Source organism: Calypte anna, chromosome 1, assembly GCF_003957555.1.
Source record: "Calypte anna isolate BGI_N300 chromosome 1, bCalAnn1_v1.p, whole genome shotgun sequence".
NCBI lineage: Eukaryota > Metazoa > Chordata > Aves > Apodiformes > Trochilidae > Calypte > Calypte anna.
Genome location: NC_044244.1, coordinates 177,773,539 through 177,797,660, shown reverse-complemented (window position 1 = coordinate 177,797,660; position 24,122 = coordinate 177,773,539). Strand labels below are relative to the sequence as shown.

The following is a 24,122-nucleotide window of genomic DNA, read 5'->3' as shown; positions in this document are numbered from 1 at the left end:
ATATCTGAGAACAGGCTTGGATCTTCATTATACCCACCCCAAATCCACTAGGAAATCTGCAAAGAAAAGAATTCTTAATTCTTTTGTGATGTTGAATATTTCCCTGAAGCAGAATATAATGTTTTAGGTTCTTTGCCGGGGATCCACAGTGTTGTTTGAGGAAAGTGCTCATTCCATGAAGCTTCAGCATACAGGTGATTGGGTCCCAACATCTCACACAACAGCTCTGTGCACCTTCAGCTGCAACAATGAATTCATTACTCTGTCCGTAAACCAAAATTCTGATGGTCTGGCTCTTACCTTACAAGAAGAACAAGAGCTTAAAACCTACTCGCAGACGTGGCAGATTTCTTCAGTGCTTCTGCACATAGGCATGGCTTTGTTATAAAGGAACTTAACAGTTCACAACCCACTGACTCCTGCAAGGAATAAGAATCCAGGTTCTGGGCAACTTTACTGCAAATAATTAAGAAACTGATTTTGTACTCATTCCAGCTTCACAGACATCTAAAGATAGAGCATACTTGTCCACAGGAGATGGAGATGGGAACTAATTACCAAGAGGCTCAAGTTTCAGCTGTAAAACTGATGCTTCCAGCAAGATTGCTTCCTTGCATCAAATTTATGCTGTGAAAACATCCTCCAGCTGATTGGTACCAGTCGGTGTTGAGGGGGAAAGAGAGACTGCTTGTGGCAAAGTACTACAAGGCACAGATCTTGTCTCCTCTTTCAAAACACTTTTCACTACTGGAATTACTGGTTAAAGAGCTGGGACATTGCCCTGGCTGAAAGAGCATGACCTCAGACTCTTTTGGTATATTCATTAACTGTAATTTACAACAAATAACAGCAGAAAAGAAGTATCTTTAAACTGAGTCTGCATTGAACTACCCAGATCTTTTGTAAAGAGCAAGACAATACTTTGAGTTATGATAATTACTAGAATGAACTTTTATTTTCATTCATCCTTCATTAGTACCATACAATTAGATAGCAATATCTGGAGAAAAAATAATCTTGAAATACTTTAAAACAGAAGGCACAGAAAACCAAACCCAACTACGCAGATACAAGAGAAGGGGGAAAAATTATTCAGGATGGGAATTAATTCAGAACGTTTTATCGTTAGACATTCTGATCAAAAGCTACAGCACACAGGAAGAAAACTGCACCACTTAAGCTAACCCATGCTTGTGTTACATACACATATAAAATAAAATTAAAAACCTAAAATTCTGATTTTTGTGTGTTTTTGAATGAAAAGTGTAACTTTAAAAGTAAAAAAAATGTTACATCTGGTACGTATGTCGAAATCTTCCCTAAGATCTACACTAAGGTGTGCTTTACAAAAAAATCTGCATTAAAAGCAAAGTATACAGTTAAACAGCATCTGGGGATGGGAGGAAACTTCTTGTCAAATCCGTGAGAGTATCAAGTGAGTCTGGTGTTTGCTTCAGAAACAAAGTTTCTCAGTACTGTAATACACTGTAGAGGACATTCTTATGTATTTTATGAAATTAAATTGACAGCATAGTTTACAGAGAGGAATAAAACCACTTCATTCATATGAGGTTTGTACAATTTTTTTGCAAAAGAGAACTTTATTTCTTTTGAAAACAAAGCTACTGGAATTAATGACATGCGATAGGATGCCCTGGTATTGTATCAGCTTGGTTTGAAAATAAAATTCATGCTTCATAATTGAAATATGCTGTGAGTCTCAAATACATTCTCTGGTAATTAATAATACAATACAGAAGTCATTCAGAAAAACAGTTCAGGTTGGGAACCTGGTTTATAAATGAAGCTCTTTTTCAAATATGCAGAGCACGGACAACACATAGGGTTTGCTCCAGGTCAGCACATTTCTTTCTGTGCTCCACCCCACTTTTCTTAAACAAATGGGTGCTTAGCCTGCAAATATAATGGAAAGGCAAAGTCTAGAAGTTACAGGTTCGTTTGTAAAAATACTAAATACAATCCAAGATAAATAGTATTACTCTTGCTGACAACTTAATAGCAGGTGCTCTCTAAAGGAAAAAAAATACCCTGAAATACAAGAGAGATCGTTTCAGCATTTGGTATCAAGGCATTTGCACATTTGTCAGAAGGTGACAGAATAAGAGTGAACTTCACAGCTTACTTTGCAGTTTGACTTGAATTCAAAGAGCCTTCCTTCCAGCCTGCCCGCCTGTAAACCATAACATATGGTTTCTTAATAGTTTGCCATTTTTCCTGGAAACAATTCTCTCATTTAGAAAGTACAAGTCAAAGCATTGTTTCCACACATGAATAAAGAGAGCTGACAGCTATGATAGAAACAGTAAAAAAAATCTTTGTAAAAACGTTCATCAAAATTCTCTGACATAGCAAAACATTCATTTGTAAAGTAAATTCTAATACTGCAAGCCACTCACTCAAAGGTGACCTCGGGCAAATGTATTCTTGCCAGGGTTGCAACAGTAATTACCTCCATATTTCTTGTCATTACAGGATACAAACTCTGTAATATATTAAAGTTTCCTAACAAAGAGTCCAATTATTGCACTTTATAAAAATTCCAGTAATAATCAAGCTTTTGTCCTACTTTTCTATGAACACTGATGCCCTGCCAGAAAAAATTGGGGGATCAAGTAACTTCTGAGGAGTAAGAGGGAATTCTTGAATCAGTCTGAAATACTGAATCAAAAATGGAAAGATTTATGAAAGGAAGAGACATACCTTTGGAAACAGACTTTGATTCATAGCAGCAGACAGATGTGTCACTGCAGTACTGATAGGTATTCTCTACGCAAGGAAGAATGGGCACATGACTATTACCTTTATATATCACATGTAACTTGAGGACTGTTCAGAAAAACCCAAAGAACCACCAAGTTCTTCTGCTGACTCTTCAAGCCTGATGGGGAAAGCTCAATGGAAGTTGTATCAAAGTGGGAATTTCTCTGTGAGCTCGTGTGGATTTGCATTTGCGTCAGCAACAGATATTGCAAACAGAAATGGCTATTTCAGGGTGGAAAGATAGTGACTCTGAGAGGCTCATTAAAAAAAAAAAAAAAAAAAAAAAAAAGAAAATACAGCAGTTTTGGCCCTGCTTATAACCAGCTGTATCATTAGGGGAAAAAATATAGAGGTTTTTGTGTCAGCTATCTAGAAAAAGAAGCTGCTTGATTGAACTGAAGTGACTCACAAAGCTATATGAGGCTTCCAGGCCAGCAAATCACTGTTAAAGTCACTTTGTTCCTCTGCTCCTTCAGCATGGGAACGAGTGCAGAATGGCTCATTCCAACCGTGGATAGTCCATTTACAGCAACAATCATATCACCACACCTAAAAACACAAAAAGAAAAAAACTCATTTGATGACTGCTGCTCTACAGTAACCAGTAGACATCAACAAACAGCACTTTGCTTCTGGAGTGACAGGTTTACATCAGGTTGGAATTGTAGAAAAAGACACCAAAGAGTTCAATTTTAAGCCTGCTTTACTACTGAAACTCATGTGGGAAATTCCCAGAATTCAATTCTGATACAAAGATAGCTCTGCATTAAGGGCTGACCCACATGAAAAATTGAGGGGAGAGTAGGAAAGATTTAATGAAGCCAAGAAAAGATTATGAGATAGCATGTGCATGACAGGAACATTTCTGTTTGTTTGTGTGGATTATAACACATTTACACCAAACATGCCTTTACTGTAGGAGGTGTAAGTAAAGATACTCATGGTTACCAATCGCACTCCAACAGAGAACCTCGTTTCCAATAGATTACGATTTTGTCAAATGTAACCATTTGGCTTGAAATCTCCCTCAGCAGATGGTTCAACTGAGAAGATGTAGCATCTCTGTGTTTTGAAGCAAGGAATAGAAATATGGGAGGGTGCTGCTTGATAAAACTGACCTTGAAGGGTTAAATTTCAGTTTTTTCATAAGCTCAAGAGAAACTTCAAAATAGCACCTAACTTCCTCTTGGGCTGAGCATGCTCCATTCTCCAAGTATCTCTTCTCTGAGACCTGAGTGTGTGTTTAGCATCCCCCAGAGCAGCTGAACATGACTGAACTTTTTCTGAAACTGATCCTCCCAGCTACTGGGGGCACCACAATGGATGGCAAAAAGATGTTCTCCTTAGCTTTCAAGGTGCCTTTTGCTAGGGCAGATCACTTGAAGAAGAGGTGGCATGATCAACACTGGTCAAAGTGCATTCAAAAGTCCCATCACCCAAATCACAGTGCTACAGTTCACTGAGCTTTTCTGCTGAAATAATTTCACCTTTTTTAAAATGGCACCAAACAGATAATGTAGGCAGAAAACTGTCTTAACTATTGAACTGTGAAGTTATTTTTTCCCTTTCTCTCTAGCCTAGCAAAATGTTTAGATAATTTAAACAGAACAGCTTCAAAAATACCTGCTCCATGATAACTCCCAGTACAGGTTATAAGGAGCTCTCCCTTGTCGATGTCCCATTTTTAAGTCCATATTCTCAGCAGACACAATATCACACAAGAGCATCTTTTCCATTCCTCCCAAGGGGCAAGTGTGACCAAAAACTTTTCCTCTCTTCTTAGGAATGATGCTTGAATTTCCACTTGTGTGAAGACTTCTTGTTATAAATTCCCCAATCTGAAATTATTTACTTTGGGTTGAACTGAAATCCTTCATTTAATCCAAAATGTTTCATAGCTGGCCAAAAAAATGTAATTCTGTGTTCAGCCAAGCTTTCTTTTTTTTTCATTTATTTATTTAGTCATTGAACTGAAAAATCAATTACTGGCAAGGCTTTAGGCATACGTACATTTTTTTCTTAAATTACATGCAAAAGTCACGCCATAAAGCTTCAAGTTACATATTCTTTACTGACGCCTTCACAAAAAAAAAAAAAAATCCCCAAAAAAGCGGTTTATGAACAAAAGAACCTTTAAGGGGAATTTAAAGTCCTAACTCTGAACTACTCCTACACAAGGCTAAGATGCATATATGCATTAAATATGCATATGGGTTGCATCCAAAACATCATGTGTAAGTATAATCACACAATCTTTAAGGTCAGAAGGGACCTCTGGAAGTTTCTCATCCCATCATCTGCTCAAAGCAAGGTCAGCTGTGACATTTGAGCAGGTTTCTCCAGGCTTTATCCGGATGCATCTCAAGAAATCTCCAAGGGCAGAGACCACACACTTTGTGCCACTACCTGACCATCCTCATGGGAAAGCAATTTCCCCTTATAATTAGTTTGTACCTTACATTCAACTTGTGCCTGGTGTCTCTTGTCCTCTTGCCCTGCACCAGTGTGGAAAGCCCAGGCTCTGCCTCCTTTATAATCTCCCTATAGATACTGCAAGGGGCTGTTAGCTGACCCTGACCTTATTCTCTACTTTTTTGCCCTTCCATTAAACCAGCAGCACCCATTTTCAGTACCTGAGTTTCCAGCAGTGGCTTCAGAAGGCTATATGAAAGAATGGAGCAGAACATAAACAAATTCTAATTTTCTAGCTGTTCTTTAGGAAGACAAAACATTATGAACTAGCCAGTCCTGCACATGTACATTTTGCAATGTCTCTTGATCTAAAGAAGAGTTAAACAGGGAGATGGAGCAGGGAGCAAGTGACACCAGCACAGTAGCTGGGGAGGAGGACAGGAGAGGGTAGAGGTGCCAGGACAATCACCACATCTGACAGACACCCTTTCCCTGGCAGAAACACCCCAAAATTCCCTCACTCACACTCATCAGGGCAGCAGAGGACTATTGGCCTGCATGATTACCCCAGCATAGGATGCTGCAGTGTATTTCATTAGGCAATTAGTTGCACCAGCACGTAACTAATTCAGAGTGATGATGATTACTGTTATTAATGATTACTACTGTTATTATGATGATTATAACGATTGCTATTATGATTGCTGTTATTATTTCTATTAGTAGTAATATAGTTATTTTAACTTACTTTAATCTTCCATCAAAGTATGCAGGAGTTCCCAGAACAATTGTTTTAATGAAGAAAGGTTGGTTTGTGTGGTTCTCCTCGTAGCCACCAACAATGCTGAAACCCCAGCTCCCTAAGTTGCTCCGCCGCAGCACTACGTCGTGGCAGCTATGTAGGCAGCTGGGGAATGGAAGCACAGGATAACAAGGGAAAAAAGACATTTATACTTCATGTAGATATTTTTATAGTAGGCACAACACCTGCTGTCTCATCATTGCCACCATGCTAAGCGTGGAAGAGAACAGGAGAGATGATGAGACTTCTGCTCCCTTGGTAATTTTTCAATATTCAAACCCACTACCAAAAAACCCCCCCACAATCTAGAGACAGGGAAGTGTTCTAAAAGAAATAACGCATTGCTAGAATTATTACTTAAACACAGTTAACTCTGCAAACTCTGACAGTAATAGAATGGCATTTTAGGGATTTCACAGGTGGCAAGAGTGTGGGTGGAAAATGAATCCCTAGCGTGTTTAGTTTGCACATCAAAAATGCAGTGCATTTTTCTTCCACCTCCAGCCAGATTAGGCTTTTTCTAATTTAAGTAAAGATCTAAAAATCCATGCATCATCTTCTCTACCTTTGAAGTGATGCGTCATCAGTAATGAAAACACTTATGGTAACAGAAAAAAACCTCTTATGATTACACAGAATGTAAATAATCCAGATTATGCCTCACTAAATGTCCTGGTATATGTCATCTCCCACACAAGATTAATTCTTGCCAACAAAGTTGGCAATGACTGGAATAAAAAAAAAAAGAAAAAATAAAAAAAGAAAAAAACCCATCACACAGAAGTTAACTTATAGGCAAAAACTATGCCAAATTCTTTACTGAAGTGCAATATTCCTTTTAAAGAGCAGCAGCTCAATGCACAGCATTATTTTAGGAGCTAGGCATGGGCACCTGTAGTATAAAAGCAATAAACAACTTCTGGAGCATAGAAAGCAAGTATATCTACCAACACTGGGAGCTCTTTATTGTGATTAGGAAACTCATTAATACCTGAATGGAAGAGAAATTAACTAATAGTAAAACTCAGAAAATTAAATGAAAAAAATCATGAAATCTTGGAAGGGTCAAAGTATGGTTCTGGTACCTGCAAGCAACTGCAGTTTTGCTGACAGTATGCCTGGTTCTTCTTGTGGTTTTATGCTTGATCTACAAGCCTGGCAACTCTATCAAAGGGGGAGGAATTAACCTACATGCCCTGACTGAAGTTAATAACACTATTTGCTGTAGTGGGAGCTCTGCTTGATAGCAAGTAATGCCAGAATGAGTTTATAGTTGTAGCCTGAAGTCAGTGAAAAATAGGAGAGTAAAAATGAAACATGGTGATGTCCAGCAGACTGCAGGTTAGTCAAGAGGAGGGAATTTGCTGCAAATCTTGAGCAGTTTTTGTGTTTGGCAGAGATGGTAGTGGGCTCTTGAAAAAAAAAAAATTTAAAAAATGGGGATTTGTAACTACAGGCTCATCCGTGTGCAAGACCTGTGTGAAGAGTCTGTCAGAATAGCAAGTCTGATCCAATGTTCTAAAATTATATATTTTGCCTTGTAAATTTACATAGCAGATTAGCAAAAAGACACCTGGGTAAATATGCCCTGTTTTTACTAATAACCTCTCTGGTTCTAGGCATTCTACTAGAAGTTATAATATGCTTAAACAATAGAAATTTTTTTGTGTTCAATAAGAAGAACAAACATGGGTAGTTACTATGGTTTGTGAAGGGATGAACTAAGTATTTTAATTTTCCAGTTTCCTAAGGAAACATTGCTCCTCTCCACAGCCCTCTCTGTAAGCACACTGCCAACCCAATATAGCTGAGAGGTTCAGTCAGGCAGAAATGAGGGCAGATGCGTTGCTTTTGTGTCTCTCTCGGGCTTAGCTTAAAACAGGTAGCTAATTACTTTATCAATTAATTCCGTACCTTGGAAGTCCCAGCCACATGACCCATGACGGTGACCAGCTGGCATCATATTCATTTTCACTGATGGTGCTCAATTGTTCTTCATTAGCCTGGGGCTGTTCTTCCACAATTTGGACTTCCAGGGCTTTCAGGGCAACCACGGAGGAGGCAGCACTAGCCTTCAGCATGGCCACTGCCTCACTGTGACTTAGGTTTGTCAGATCAATGCCATTGATGTTCAGCAGCACATCACCTGTTCAGAGGCACAAGGGGGAATACATTGGTCTTTCAGAGCTGCTCCTACTGACAGCACCTCTCTCACCAGTGTTTCTTTTAACACTGTAGTTTTGGGAGCTGAGACAGTCTAAGCAGCCTGGGAATGTGAAAAGCCTTACGCTGCTGGTTTGAAACATTAATGTATTGAACTATTACGCTGGATCAGCAGCATTTATTTCCACATAACATATCAAATGCTGTCATTTCTGTGGTGTCTTGCCTTGAAATCAAATCTGAGATGGAAATTACCTGAGCACTTCATTATCTCAGCTGCAACTGCTTGTTGCAGATGCCACTAAGTCAACTGTTACCAGTGTTGGATCTCAGGTCCACCCTAAATTTAAATATTTTGCTTTGTCTTTCTTGTGACTTAGGAGAGCAAAATGGAATTCAAAAACTACTGGAAAGGTTGGTTACAAAACCCAGTCCATTAGAAGAAAGAATGAGCATCTCTACAAATACAACCTGGAAAGATTTGAAGCCACTTAAAAGATTGCCACAGCTTTCATCTTATTTCGGAATGTTTCTTAAAAGCCACCGGATGAAAACAAGAACATTATTTACTGTCCAAGCAGTGAGAGTCTCCTCTGCCCCGCAATATCTCACTTGCTGATGAAAGCCAGATAAAACAAAGCAACTGGGTCACAGTTGGAACAAGACTCATTTTTTAAAAGCTTTTTCCTCCCAGGGAAAGCTAAAGTTGAAGTGCAGCTTAACTTGAAATCACTTTTGTTACTGCTGTTGATTCTTCAATGTTACATAACGAAAGAGCAATTGTGATTCTTCCATCAAGTATGTTTTTCATAGTAGTACAGAAAAAGAAAGCAGACTCTGGTATGTGGGTGTAAATCTCCCTGTTTCAGAAGCATACGTGGATGCTCCCACACTGTTCTTTTTAAATGCACAATCTGTCAAGTTTGTTTTTTTTCCTAAATTTCTTTCCTAAAACAATCTGTAATTCTGCAAACTCTGATTTTCAGAGATCCCGTTCGCAGTCTTTGTTTCACGTATGGCACAAAATGTTTCAATCACCAAATGCTTTGCTATTGATCAGGCAGCATTGCCTTCACCTGCACCAAGTCTAACCTCCACCTCCCTGTTCCCTTCTCCAAAGCCAAGGATCATGGATGGATGCTGCAGCACCCCTGAAGACTGTCAAATGAAAGCTATCCAAAGAATAAGAAAACATTCAGGAATGAGAGTTCCCACTAACATAGCTTTGGGGATAAACTTAGCACAGGTAAGCTGTAGCCTGTCATCAGAGCATCTCTGCTGTTCAGATAACACACTGAGGAGTAGAGATTCCTCAGAGAGAGGTGGGGCCCAGCCTATCACATTAAATAGAAAACCAGGATGTGTGCACTATGGTACAAAGCACTGCACCAGACCCTCAGCTCAGGGGATTACCATAAGCTTTAAAGAATTTAATCAGACATTTCCTGGTTTTAGCCTCTCCCCCTGCTATCTTTCTCTAAACAACCCTCTCCTAGAAAAGGTGGAAGTGTGATACTAAACTCTATTTCCATTACTGAAACTTAAAGAAAAGCATCCAAAGCCCTTCCACACATCTGTGAATGGACTTTTTGACACCTCCTGACTCCAGAGAATGTACTCATCAAGCAGGAATCAGAGGCCACCCGTGACACCAGGAGAGCCAAGCCCCACCTCTTTTAATCCGTCCGTCTCTTGCCAAACACCCGTGAGGCTGCACACTTGTCACAAAGATGGGCAGTTCGCCACTTTTGCTGCCTCTGCCTCCTGCCACTGTCATTCCCAGAGATTCATGTGGCTCTTTTTTCACAGTAATGTGCTTTTCTTGGCATGTAACACACTGGGAGAGATCCTGTTTGACAAAGATAAATAGCACTGTTAAAAGTTTAAAAAAAAAAAAAACAATCCAGAACGAAACACAACTAAATACACCCCAAAGCTACCCTTTGGCACTTTAACAGAATGGTTTAGAAGGACTAAGTAGTGCAAATTGGCTTTGTCTGGATTTCCTCCAGGTCAGAAAAAAACCCCAACCAACAAACAACTAAAAAAAAGCCACTTATGTAGATTCTTAAATGCAGACAGAAGGTTTATATAGGCCCATCTTGAAAATCTCACTCCAGGACAATGTTACATGGGAGTAGGCAAAATTTCAGGACTGAACTACAAAAACACATGGCCAAAAGACTGGACAGAACCAGAAACAAATCTTTAGATCTCTTGTTGAATATCAGCTTTACGCTGTTTGTCTGTAGACTATGTCCCAGAACTACAAAGAAGCTCCTGAGAAATGGAAACCAGCTTCCATGCTGACAAAGAGAGAGTATTTAAAGCCTTTACACACTATGATTTCTTTTGCAGCTGGTGTGCAGAATCTCACAGATCACAAAGTAACTAGGCCTAGTTGAAGCTATAGGCTGGTAAGGTGTGCCTTGGGCAGAAACCCTAATAATTACAATGAAGAACCAAACTTGAAGCAAGAAGAGATTCTGCATTTCATTTTCTAACAATTGAATTATAAATTTTCACCCGTATTTAGTTTTGTTTCATCAAAAGGATCTAAAGCTGAAACAAAGTATATTTCATTTACTAATGCTCTTCCTCTTCAGGCTATTTGTGATACATTCAAAGCACTGCACAAATAAGTGGAATCTTAAATCAACAGAATCTTTGCAAGGCATCCAAAATAATACCAGGAATAACCTGGGAGATTCTTTCAACTACAAATACTTATTTATCCTCCTGTCTTCTCTTGGAAAATGGCAACACTGCTTTATTCTATTTCAAGTGCCACAAGTTCCCTCTGACTCTCTGCTCCTCATACAGCCATGTTAATCACTTACACTACAGATTACAAAGACAGCTCCTTCTTACATATTCAGTCTTTAGGACTAACTGCCTGCTGTCAAGTGATTATGTAAACATTTTTAAAGCCACAAGACTTCTAAACCAACTGTAGGTTAATGAGAGAGAGGCAGATATAACAGGTCTGAGACATAGGAAATGTCTACTTGGAGCTATTCAGGACCTCCAACTTTGAAGAAGGCCACGGGTGGTATTGACAGGTGAAGGAATTCAGCTCAGCCAACAGTTCAGCTTGTGAACTGTGATATGAACACAACCCACACTGGCAGATACAGATGAGTACTGATACAGATCTCAAGCTCTGACAAAGATGAGCTGTAATCACTGTGTTGATGTAGCCTAATGTTGTGACAAGTACTAACAGCCAACAACTGTATTTGGGAATCTCACTTTCGTCCCTCAGGGGGAAAACAAGCTTCTTAGAGCCTCATCTGTTCTTTTCTAAAATTACACAGACTTTATAAGAAAATAGTAGCAATACATGTAAATCCTCCCAACAGCATCATAGAATTGTTTGGGCTGGAAGGGACCTTAAAGCTCATCTAGTTCCATCTCCCATGGAGATGCCATGGGCAGGGAAACCTTCCACTAGACCAGGCTGCTGAGACTACAGAAAATTCAGAGTGCAGGCTCAGTGAGAGGTGGTCGCAGGTTAGAGGTGGGTAGCTTTTGGGATGGAGGTGTGTTTTGGTATTGTAATGAGATTATAATGAGCAATGTTCACCTAAAAGACAGTATTTTGTCAAAAGGTGACAGATTGTTTGCCCGGGGTCTTAAGTATGGAGCTTACCAGTTCCATAGTACCTCAGGATCCCATTGTTACCACAGAGCCTGGCCACAGTGTCTCCACTCTGTTCCATGCTCCATGCAATTTCTCTTAGAGTTAGCACACCAGGTTCCCCTGATGTTCCCAACATCTAGGGTTGCCTAGGGAATTCCCATGGTACAAACTCATTGCACATTAGCTGCATTCCAGGCTGCTTCAATGCTGCACATTTCCTTAAAATGTGAATATAAGTGTAATTTGTAAGTCACCTCCAGTGATTATTCCACAATGACACATCCCTTCAACATGCTCTTTACAGGCTGGATAGTGTGCACCACATCACCTGTCCTCACTGGTTGCACCAGCACTGCAGCAACAAAAAGTAGTATTTTCAAATGACAGCTCTCTCAAACACCAGTAACACCTGAGCCACTGTCTGAGCCAAGGTCTAACCACTACAGCTGTACAAGCTCAGAGAACTTGCTGCTTTCACTGAAGTCAACAAATCCAAAACCCATTGACAAGCTGTTTATTTTATATTTTTTGTTCCCACTCCAGACATGATGCAGGACTTGAGTACCTGGAAGTAATATTTTTCTTTCTAAAACAAAAAAGTAGGTCAAGAAGCCAATATAACCCATTCTTCCAATCTTGCCTTGCTACACACACCACCACATGACTAAACCTGTGCTTCTGCCCTTTAGAAGGAGAAACACCAACCTTATGTGAGCTGGGTCTGCTGTGAAACAGTTGCTGGGACTGGTGTTGGTGTGGGTTGCTGTTATGAGTTCCCATGTCTCGGATAATACTGACTGTCTGTGACTTCAGGGCTCTGGAGACGATCAAATTCACTCTCTCCCCACTAGCCTGTTGAATATGTAAAAGAAAATAATGAAGTTGATGGTATATTGCTTATTAGCAGAGAGGAAAGAAAAAATGAGATGAAACATGGAAAAAGATGACAGCAGAACTTGTGTTCCAGTTCCTGGAGGTGCTCAGACTGAACAGTCCCTTGCTTGTTTCTTGTTGAAATTCCCCGAGAATGGAGGGGATATTAACACTCCTCCTCTTCCCCTGGCATTACATCTGCAGCAGCTGTAAATCCTTTGCAAAAAGGGCTGCTTCTCACTTTGTGTGCAGAAGCCTCAAACATTAAAAAAAAATCACTCAATTCCACTTGCAGCCTTTGCAAACTTCTGCAACATGTACCAATAAAAGAGAGAAATGCCCATATGATGGCTCCAGGTTCTGCAGATTTTGATAAAAAGCCCCCAGCACTGTTTTTTCCTAATGAGACTTGCAAGAAAGATGATGTATATTGAATTACAGAGTTTAGGGAGTATCAGGAGACTCAGGTACCAGATATTAAATGAAACATCAACTCTTACTACTGCCAAAGAAACATACCTCAAGATCAAGGTTACCCTGTGTAAAATTCTGACCACTTCATTGTATCCAAAAACAGGAAGCTGAAATTACAGTCCCCAAGATCATTGTTATTTTCCTTTAACTACAACAGAAGCCACTAAATGATACCTGAAATGAATACTGACAACCCATTTGTATCCCAGCTCTCTATATGGTGCTGGGTCAAGCAAAAACAACTGCACAAGAACGAGTCTATTCCAACTTTCCTAAAACCAGGGCACTTTTCACCACCATCTCATTAGCAGGAAGCTGCAATGTGCTGCATCTGTTTCCTGATGGGGACAAAGACAAGGAGTAAAGGTTTTCCTGTGGGAAGAGGGAAGGGTCATATGTCAGACTGCATTTGGGTGATATTTGTGTCCAGACTATGCATTTGAAATAGCCCTTTTTCAAAAACTCAAAACATGAGTTTTATTACACTTTCCTGTTTTAACCCAAATTCCATGTACAAGGCAAACCAATACAAAACAAAACCCACTTTTATACAGCTTAGTGAGAAATTAAAACTACAGGAGATACATAAATATAATAATAATGATAATCCTCTTTTTTTTCCCCCTGCTAAGCTATAGGCTACATGGTACTTTCCTTGTTCATAGGAGCAACCTTCTAACTTTCAGGATGTATGCCAGAGAAGACTAATGCAATTTTCACTTGTAAGGAGGTGAAGTTCATCTGCCTGGTGCCAAAGCAGACCCTGTTTTGCAGCATAATTTTGAGCATAGAAAAGACAGTACAGTGCGTTGCTGCGGGCTTTTAGGCGTTACAAATACTGTCGTGTCCAGGGCAAGCTTTGCCCAAGAAATAAAGCTGAGGTAAGGAGCAGAGAATGCAAATCACCTGTATAACCTGAGCAGCAAGCTCGGGAGTCCCGTGCTTCAGGTCATGTCCATTGATGGCAAGCACACGGTCGTTGCTGCAGAGTCTGCCGTCTTGAGCAGCCAACCCCCCTTCCAGGAGGTCCAGAATAAAAACTCCCGGCTCGTCCGTCCTGCGTACCAGTTTGATGCCCAGCTGCTCGCTGGAGTCGCGCTTGTGCAGGGTGACGTGGAAGCTGTCCTCCCGTGGGCAGCCGGGGGGCTCCGCGTGCCCGTGTGGGCGCCCGCTGCCGAAACGCCGCTCCCGCAGCACCGTCAGGTGCAGCACCGAGCAGGGCTGCGACAGCACCGCCCGAGCGTGGTTGTGAGACACGTTGCTTATGTCAAAGCTGTTGACCTGCAAAGCAACAGTGATAACAACAAGGAGATCAGAACGGATCATGCTGCTCCTCGTTACGGAAGCAAAGTCCTTTCCAAATTGAATTCGGAGCTCACCGAAAAAACAACCCCCTGGGAACAACCTACACATCTGATCCTACCAGGATTCTTCTCTCATCCTTCTGTCCCCTCTCCTGTAAACCTGCTCAGAATGCTTAATCTACAAAATCTACAAAAAGATCATCCAGTCCAACTATGAAAGTCCCACCAATAAACCATGTCCCTAAGCACCTCACCTATGCGTCTTCTAAACACCTCCAGGGATGCCAACTCAATGGCTTCCCTGGACAACCTGTTCCAGTGTTTGATAACCCTTTGGGTGAATATTTTTTCTAATATCCAATCTAAAACTTCCCTGGTGCTACTTGAGGCCTTTTCCCATAAAGGTGACAACATCTCACTAACAGTGAACACCCTCTGCCATCACAGTTCAGGGTTTTTCTTCTCCTGATCTCCTACACTTGTCTTCCTTAGACCTTTACATTGTTTATTCTCCAGGACAAGAGTTTTGCTTTCAGTGTCAAGCTCAGTACTACTTAAAACTACACAATAATAGCTATAAAAAGAATACATCTAAATCTCTGAAGAAAGCTTGTCTAACAATATAACAATAACTCCTATGATGTGAAAAAATTAAAAACAAAAAACATCTTGAAATCCAGAAAAATGAAATTTGTTCACTAGGACCACAGAAAAAGGTGGCTGTACTAGTTATCAAGTCCCAGCATGAACTTAAGAGATTTTCCATTGACTTCAGCTAGATGAGAATTTCAGACTTACAGCCTGTATCAGTCAAAATTCAGTTCTAAATGAAAAATAGATTAAATTTTCCCCCCCGTAAACAAGAACTGTGTTTTTTAGGTGGCTGACTAACACAGTGATCAGTAAACTTCAGTCATTTCTTGCACTATAACGATAAAAATAGACAGTGCAATGAGATTTGGCAGAAAAGAGAAATGCCACCCAAAAAAAAGTACAAAAGCAGTATCTGCCCTTTTCTGTAAGAAAGGCTTCAAAGTTAATACTAGACCTTCATCCTTAGCATGTACTGTTGTGCCCTGATAGAGGAACCCCTGACCTGTAACCTTAGCATATAGAAACTAGCATCAAATGGACCTGCTTTACCTTAAGCCTTTTAATGCTCCCCATTGCAACCTAAGCAAGTAAAAAATATAAACTTGCATCTTCCCACCACCTAGTAGCAATATTAACAGTTAAAAAAAAAATAGGAAGAGAAATGACCCAGAAATCTATGTACAAGAGCTGCCACATTTACCTGATGCATCTGAGCTGAGAGGCTGTGAGAGGGGCACCATTTGGCTATGGTGGTTTCAGGTGAAGGGGCAGCCGTACCCTGGCTGAGCCACCTCCATCTCCAGCCCAAAGCCCACCACAAATTGAGCCTGGACACTAAACCAGGGCTGTGTCCTGCTCTGCTGCTGCTCTAAGACAGGCTGTGACCTTGGGTGGAGGTAGAAGAGGCACAGCTCAGAGAAATAACATTTAGAGCTGCCACCCCTCAAAACCCTCCAGAGCTCATCCGTCAGAACCCTTAAATTAAATCTAGTTTTATTTTTAGCTGTTGCTAGCTAAAGCAAATACATAAAATATGGAAGCATTCAAAGGGCACAGAAGAATATATGCAATAGAATAGAACTCTTAGCTCTACAAGACACTTCACAATTTCAGAATAAAACAGCCTTAGCATTTCTTGGGGAAAGAGATTCTCATTAGGACATGGTTTACATGAATTACAGTCACAGTCCAGCATAAAAAAAGGGACAATTTGTCAAGCACTTTGAAAACGTTTGCACCTTGCAGACAACGCACGCTTTTATGTAGCTGTTACTAAATGCTGTTCCCTCAGATCTTGAAAGGGTAATACTTCTTGTATGACTGGGCAAGAAAATGCTGAGTTTCAACTCACAGTCCTTCCTGGCTCTTTTTTAGTACTGTACTGCTCATAAAAGCCTTTGAAGACATTTTAAAAAATATCCTCCTGTGTGTACGCTGAGCTGCATCTATCTGCACTTAATTACAGGTGGCAGAGATCCAGCCTGGTTATTTTACTATGGCTCAGGACCTGCACAGGTTAAACAAGCAATAATCTTCCAAAAAGTTTGGCTTTTACCTCCTGTTCCTCTTCCTTGGTGTGACAGGATGACGGACACCCCCACCTGATAGCCCCAGTGCCAGCACATCGAAAAGGAAGACTCACTACAGCTTCTAAATCCTATTTATAGGTAATTTATTGCCACTTACAGCTTTGGAAACTTAATTGACACCTGCCCAAACAGCAAGGGTTTCCAAAGCTTCACTGGAGCTCAAGCTCCCTATTCTGGCAACAGAGGAGAGCTCTTGAGTATCCTAAGAAATCAGGCAGCATTCAGTCAGTGTTTGCTTGTTAAAAAGGCAACATTTTGGAAACCTCCTGGGTGACTTCCTTGGCTACCCACTATGCTGACCCTCCAAGAGAGGCAAAAGGCACATTTCTCAAAAGGGATTTTATTTTCTGAAGTGCAAACTGATTTAATTTCAATGGTAACTACAGTATTTATGCTACTTCTATCGGCTTGATTTCAAAAAAGTGAAATGAAAGAGGCTGATACTACTTTTGGACTTATCTCAGACTATCACATCAAATTCAAACATCACTACTGAAGTCATTTTGATATGATGGTAATAGATTTTTTTCAGGTGTAATGATTAAAAATAGAAAAAAACTAGAGAACTGTCTTGCTTATATAGAATCAGCTGCTACCATTCTTGAGTCCTACAAAAAAACCCCATTCCCCTAATACAAGATTAAACCTAAAAAATTAATGGAATTTGATTTTTTTGCACTATTTGTGGCAAATTACTTACACCATAACAAAAAATACACGCTCACCCATAACCAACTTAAATATTAGTTACTTGTTTAATTTTAAAAAAAATATTTAGAGCACCTTGCTTCAAATGATGCAAAATAACACTTATTCTTTAGCACACACTGAAAGATGCAGGCTATAGCATCCTATAAGCTAAACCTAACCCTAACAGTGAAGCTAGATTAAAATACTACTTTAGATAAAGTCAGACTTACTTTCACTTACAAATCCACAAACTGTTTTTTATACAGGACGAATTACACCAACTTGTTAGCCAGAAGTAGCCCTGGGTTCCTTCAAAAAGCATGCATAAAGTTGGAAAAAAGACCAAGTCCCACAACATTTAAAAACAGAAAAATAAACCTGTGTTTTAAATATTGATGAGAGATACTAAGGAGGAAAAATAATTCTAGAGACTGGTGCAACAAAAACCATAAAGCAACACAGCCACAAATGATAGAACAACAGACACTGCTCTGAATATTAATTTGCATTCCAACTGATAATTGCAGAGCTAACATTTACAGAACATAGTTTGACATGTAAAATCTCCCATCTCATTGAACAGGCAGTTCTGCAAGGAGCAAATGGAAAGCAGGCAGACAGAATACATAATTAGGTTCCATACTTGAAGTATCTGGTCTCCAGCAAGAAGTCTTCCATCTCTAGCAATGATCCCATCTCGATAAACCTCTTGAATGACAATGTTGATCAAAGGTGTTTCATTGCCACCCACTATGCTAATTCCTAATTCGATATAAGGATTGGAGCGATGGATTTCAATAGTAGTGATCTCTCCTTCAGGCAAGGTAGGTGGCTGTTGATTTGCTGCCAATTATTTTATAAAAAGAAAGATGATTAATATCCTTTATACTTCATGCACTGTCAATAAAGCAAACCACCAAAGGACAATGTAGACAGGCCACATGACAATGGTTTAACAAACCAAACAAGTGCAATTGGACTAGTTCCACTACTTGTTGGAACATCTAGCTCATTAGAAACGGCTCTCTAATATCTTAGTAGCATCCATGCTTCTTGAAATGGGGTTATTTGTATTGGAAAATTATATTCCAAACCCTTTGGCTATTGTGCTTTGTAGTAAATTTCATATACTTCTTTTCCAGTTGGGTCACTTGGGTATTCACAAGTGATATGAAGCAAATGTATTTTAGGGATTACCCCATGGTGCATGAGTTGGTCACACCTCTTCATTAGCCAGTCTTACAGCTGCTCTAGGAGCTGCTATTGAGTTACTGGGTCAAGAGAAGGAGCCCACTTCTCAAGTAAACATGGAGACAACTAAAGACAAAAAAGGGGGATATTAAAGGATGGCAAAAACAGAGGAGAAGGAAGGGGACTGGACCACCTTCCTCTGTGATAAGGCTCAGTGCTTCCTCTCTAAAATCCCAGATGCTAGAGAAGTTACTGCTCATTCGGTGCAGATGGATGCAGGAGCTACTCAGATGCCTTTTCATCCAAGCAGGACAGTACTCCATGTGTGGGAAGGGTAGGAGGGAAAAGAAATCTCATCTTAGAAAGCAAACTTTGTAATTTTACAGAAAATACGCTCCTTCCATCTTGTTGAGAGGCCAGCACCACCAGTAGATGAACATGAACTACTGCACCATGATATGATAAATGGTGATACCACATCATGATACTTAGCACACACTCCAAGATATTTTTTCCTTACTGTGACCTTATCCCAGCTCTATACTTGCACCTAGCAGAAATCCACTAATATGTCTCCAGGAAATGTGAGAGAAAAGAGCAGATGATGGAGATGTGTGTTCACGGTTGGCAAGAGCCAAGCTCTGACACCATGAATGTTTCCACATCTGATAAAAGAGACTTGAGAATGTAAGTGCTGACATACTGTCTGCTACTGTGTTCTCTTCAAAAGACGGATTGTCGATGCTTGGCTCATCTGTCCAGGTGGGAAGAGCAGGTGAGGTGAAGCTCTGCTCGGCTGGCACTATTCCCTGATCTGCATCCGGAGACAAACTGCTAGGCTGCTCCGTCCCACCGGGACCACTCTCGCCCTCCACTTCTGCTTGCAGCTTGCTTGTTTTCCTTTTCTCCAGGGCTACCCTTCGATGAGAAGCCCCAGGACATCTGCAAAGAAAACATTCATACCATGCTTCAAGTCTGCAGTAATGTCTGTAGCACAAAATGCCCACGTACTTGATCAAAATCAATCTTACAGCATCAGAACAGTTTGGGTTGGAAAGTACCTTAAAAATCATACAGTTGAACCCCTTCCATGGACAGAGACACTTTTCACTAGAGCAGGTTGCTCAAAGCCCCATCCAACCTGTCCTTGAACACTTCCAGAGTTTTTCTTCAAAGCCACAGCTTCAACCTTATCATAAGAAATTTTAAGCACACTTCATTTTAAGCCCAAAATATATTTTCCTGTCCAGAACACCAAAACAATAGTGCCCTTCTTCACAAAACTACCACATAGATTTATGTCCATGAACTAGATATGCTGAGTAATGTGGACTTCCTCTGTTATGTGCATTCCAGTTTCTGGAAGATAACCTTGCTGAAAAGATTAAACTGGACTGCCATAAAACTCCACATGAGAAGCCCCATTCAAAGATACATCTGGAGACAATCTCCACTGAAACAATCTCCATAGACCTTCGTGAGCCAAGAGAGAAGGAAGGATCATATGTTCCTGGGGTCATTTTGGGGAAGAAAATAGAGATGAACTTCTTAGCTATATTGCAACCAAGCGTTAGAATATTGGGGGAAAAAGCCCTAAAAACCAAACAGGCTTGTCTAGAAGTTTGTATGAAAAGTTTAGCACAAGTTTAGCTCTGCTCATCATCTCCTCTTGAACTGGTAAGATTGTGTTTCATTTTCCTCATCTCCCTTTTTTCTTCCTGACTTCACACAAGTACAATTTTTTGCTTTCCCTCATGCATTGATGCTCCCTCAGCATTTTGCTCTTTTCACTGTAAATTCATTTTTGTGAGTTCCTGTTATTCTTAATGCAAGGATTTTTTTGCTAGGTTTAAAATCCTACAATAGTTTATTGAAAAGAAGGACTGCAATGTTGCAAATTAATGAAAACCCTTCATTTATCAGATACTCTTACATTTATGTGTAGATAATTGGATGTGGACATCAATCTTCTACCTGCTTGTGTGACACTTTTGCAAGCATCTGGTATTTCCCTCCTTACAGTATTTGGTGGCCTTCTTAAAGTCCTTCCTTCTGGAGCTACTGACCACCTGAAGATGCTCATACTACATCAGTGTCAGAAAAAAGAAACCCTGTCCTTGAAAGGACTCCTTATTTGGGAACCTGACAGATTGTTACAACAAAAGAAGTAATGCTTTTTGTTTGCAACAGGAGAAGAAATGTGTTAACAGAGTAAAAGACAGCAGAAGTCAGTGATGTTCTAATTTGTAAAACCAGGAGTTTTTTCAGAACCATAATTCTGTTCTGACATTCTGTGAAATGGATCTGGTAATTACATGGTTAGACTGCCACCATCTCCCCACGAAGAAATGTTAACAAAGTTATTCAGGCCCAAAGATTAATGATAGACACCTGTATGCCTTCTGTGACCCCTAGCAGTGACACATACATAAAATTATATATAAGTAAAAATCATAATATGTATGTTTAGAAGAATGGCATAAGGTACCCCAAATGTGCTGTGTAATAAGCATAAATACATAAATTATAGATGGTTTACATTATGAAACAATATATTTATGAAATTATTTCTCAAGGCCTTCCCAAGGCAACTGCTTGGTCACCTTGTTCTTCAAAGCTGACAAAGCGAAAGCACAAAAATTTAAAACCATTTCAAAGGTTTTATGTAGAAATTTTTGCTGATTTTAATGACAAAAATCAACCCCACCTTTTGGGTTTGCTCAGGTAACATATATTAGGTAAAATTTTGCCACAGTGGGACTGATCAGCTAAGAAACATGGCTGGTCTTAATTTATTCTGGTGGCCAAAGACTCGAGAGTTTCACCTGTAACTCAACATAAAGTTTTTATCATTGACCACTTCATAATGCCAACCTCAAAATAAAAATCCCAAAATCCAAGAAAAAGAGAGATGCAATCCCTTCCCTCTAAATTTCTAAAGAACCATTAACCTGATGGGTTAGGCTCACACTCCTGCAAATCTTAGCACTGGCAATAGGAAAAAAAATAAAATAAAATGACAAATCTCCAACATTACTTACTTCTACTTCTGCAGCAACATGGCAAGGGGTAAATGCTCTTGCAGGGGAAACCTCTCATCTACTGGGAGTTCTGTTGGATGTGCTCTCCCATACTGATCTACAAGAGTTTAGGATGAAGCCACCCCAAGCTGCACATCCTTGCTCTCCCTTAACTCCTCTGCTATAGGAGAGGCCACTTTCAGCAAAGAGATGAATGAAAGCTGATACTGTCAGGGGATCATGCTTCAATCCCACAGAGCCTTACTGGACTGCTTCTGTGGACTTGATACTTTCTTAGGTATCTTCTATCAAGATACTATGCTGCAGCCAGTTCATGAGGCTTGTGGATCCCATAGGTCCTGGTGTAGATGGAAAAGCACACTTTGGAAATTTATTAGTTTTTAAACTGTATCAAACCAGAGCAGAATTAAAATCACCTCTGCAAGTGTCCCATTTCTGTCAAAACCTTCCAAATCCCAGCCAGGTCCCTCCCACTCTCCTTCAGGGATCACATTCCCCCATCGTCACCTGGCAGGTGATGAAAGTCATCGTGTGAAATATAGATTTGAGGTTTATTTTTGCCAATGATATTTAATTATCATTTCAAAGGCTAATACCAAGAAATGTAAACAGCCTCCTGAGCACACCTACTCAGATCAGCTGAATCCCTCTTGTGCAGCAAGAAGCAAAGCACAAAGGCAAAAAAGGAAAGAAGCCTCAGATTCTTTCACAAATTAACAGTAATCACAAGAGACTACGAATTTCAGCCTGGTATAGTGTGACTGCATTGCCAGGAAAGTAGTTGTCTGATGGAGATACTAATTCATGGGATGTAATTTTAAAAACATGATATGCCACCTTACCAAGAACAAGAGCCTACTGCTGGTATTTGAGCCCATCCATAAGCAGATTTTTCATTTCCCCTTGCAACATAAAAAGATTTTTATTAGCAGTAGGAATGTATTATTCACAAACAGCAAAACCATACAGCAGTTGTAACAGTTAACAAGTGCCAACAGATCTCTAAAGCTGCACACATTCACTAATACTGTTTTTGCCAAATAACTGGGATAAAGAGCATTTTGGACTAAATCTTGAAACAAGTTATGTACACAGATGGGTGTCTCAGGATCAAACCAAGCAATGAAGATTGTTTTCACAAGTACAGGAATCCATTCTCATAAAACAAATTGCATAAATAAGGGCTGGAGTGAGACTGAAATGTGTATTGCAGGAAGGGCATTTCATATCTACCTACAAAGCCAGAAGTGAGAAGTAATGCAAGAATGTTTTTTAGAATTTCCAGAAACTGATTTCTTGCATAAATCAAGATGTCCAAGAGTAGAGATACTGAAACAACCAGCTAAAGCAACTGAGTGATGTTATTCATCAGGAATCCCAAAAGGCAGATGTTCTTGGGATGTAAAATGAGCTTCTTCTTTTATTCATAGAATTGTATCATAGAATCACGAAATGGTGAGAGTTGAAAGAGACCCTAAAGATCATCAAGATCCAACTCCCCTGCATGGACAGGGACACCTCCTACTAGAACAGGTTGCACAAGGCTCATCCAAAGTGGCCTTAAATGTTTCCAGGGAAGGGGAATAAACAACCTCCCTCGGCAGCCTATTCCACTATCTTACTACCCTCATGGTGAAGCATAATTTCCTTATATCTAACCTAAATCTACCCTCTTTCAGTTTAAAACCACTACCCTTTGCCCTGTCACTGCCCTCTCTGGTGAAACGTCCCCCCCTCAGCTTTCCTGTGGGCCCCTTCAGGTACTGGATGGCTGCTATGAGGTCTCCCCTGGAACCTTCTCTTCTCCAAGCAGAGTAAGTCCAACTCTCTCAGCCTGTCATCACAGCAGAGCTGCTCCAGCCCTCTGATCATCTTTGTGTCCCTTCTCTGGACCCTCTCCAACAGGTCTGTATCTCCTCTGTGCTGGGGGCTCCAAAGCTGTATGCAGTACTCCAGGTGTGGTCTCACAAGAGCAGAGGAGAGGGGCAGAATTCCCTCCCTCACCCTGCTGGGCCACACTGCTTTTGATGCAGCCCAGGATGCTTTTTGCCTTCTGGGCTAAGAGCACACACACTGGTGCCTCATGTCAAGCTTCCTATCTACTACCACCACCAAGTCCCTTTCTGCAGCGCTGCTCTCTATCTATCATTCTACCCCCAGCCTGTATTTGTGCCCAGGGTTGTGCCACCCAGGTTGCACTTGGCCAATCCTCTCCAGCCTATTAAGGTCCCTCTGGGTGGCCTGCTTTCCCTCTAAGGTGTCAATGACACCACACAGCTTGTTATCATCAGGATACACTCTATCCTGCTGCCCATGCCTCCAAGAAAGATGTTAAACAGCACTGGTCCCAATACTGACCCCTGAGGAACACCATTTATCACTTGCCCCCACCTGGGACACTGAACCATTGACCACAGCTCTCTGGGTATGGCCATCCAACCAATTACTTATCCACAGAGTGGTCAAATTTCTCCTCTCCTTCCTTCAGCACCAGCTTTTGCTCAATTCTGGATTCTGACAACATGTAGCTTTAACTTCACCTTCTCTTAATCCATATCAGATAGA

At 40.5% G+C, this 24,122-nt stretch overlaps 1 protein-coding gene across 1 annotated transcript in view; it reads right to left on the bottom strand.

The window, feature by feature from the left end:
* Positions 1 to 930: 930 nt before the first annotated feature.
* LNX2 (ligand of numb-protein X 2) overlaps positions 931 to 24,122 on the bottom strand; it is a 50,568-nt gene continuing 27,376 nt past the window's right edge. Inside the window, exons 3-11 of the mRNA XM_030469047.1 lie at positions 19,220 to 19,458; positions 17,969 to 18,168; positions 14,055 to 14,429; positions 12,507 to 12,653; positions 9,830 to 10,007; positions 7,910 to 8,141; positions 5,942 to 6,100; positions 3,191 to 3,330; positions 931 to 2,191 (exon numbers count right to left, since the gene is read on the bottom strand). Of these exons, the coding sequence (XP_030324907.1) occupies positions 3,195 to 3,330; positions 5,942 to 6,100; positions 7,910 to 8,141; positions 9,830 to 10,007; positions 12,507 to 12,653; positions 14,055 to 14,429; positions 17,969 to 18,168; positions 19,220 to 19,458 (1,666 nt within the window). The 3' untranslated portion in view covers positions 931 to 2,191; positions 3,191 to 3,194. The remainder of the gene's footprint in view (positions 2,192 to 3,190; positions 3,331 to 5,941; positions 6,101 to 7,909; positions 8,142 to 9,829; positions 10,008 to 12,506; positions 12,654 to 14,054; positions 14,430 to 17,968; positions 18,169 to 19,219; positions 19,459 to 24,122) is intronic.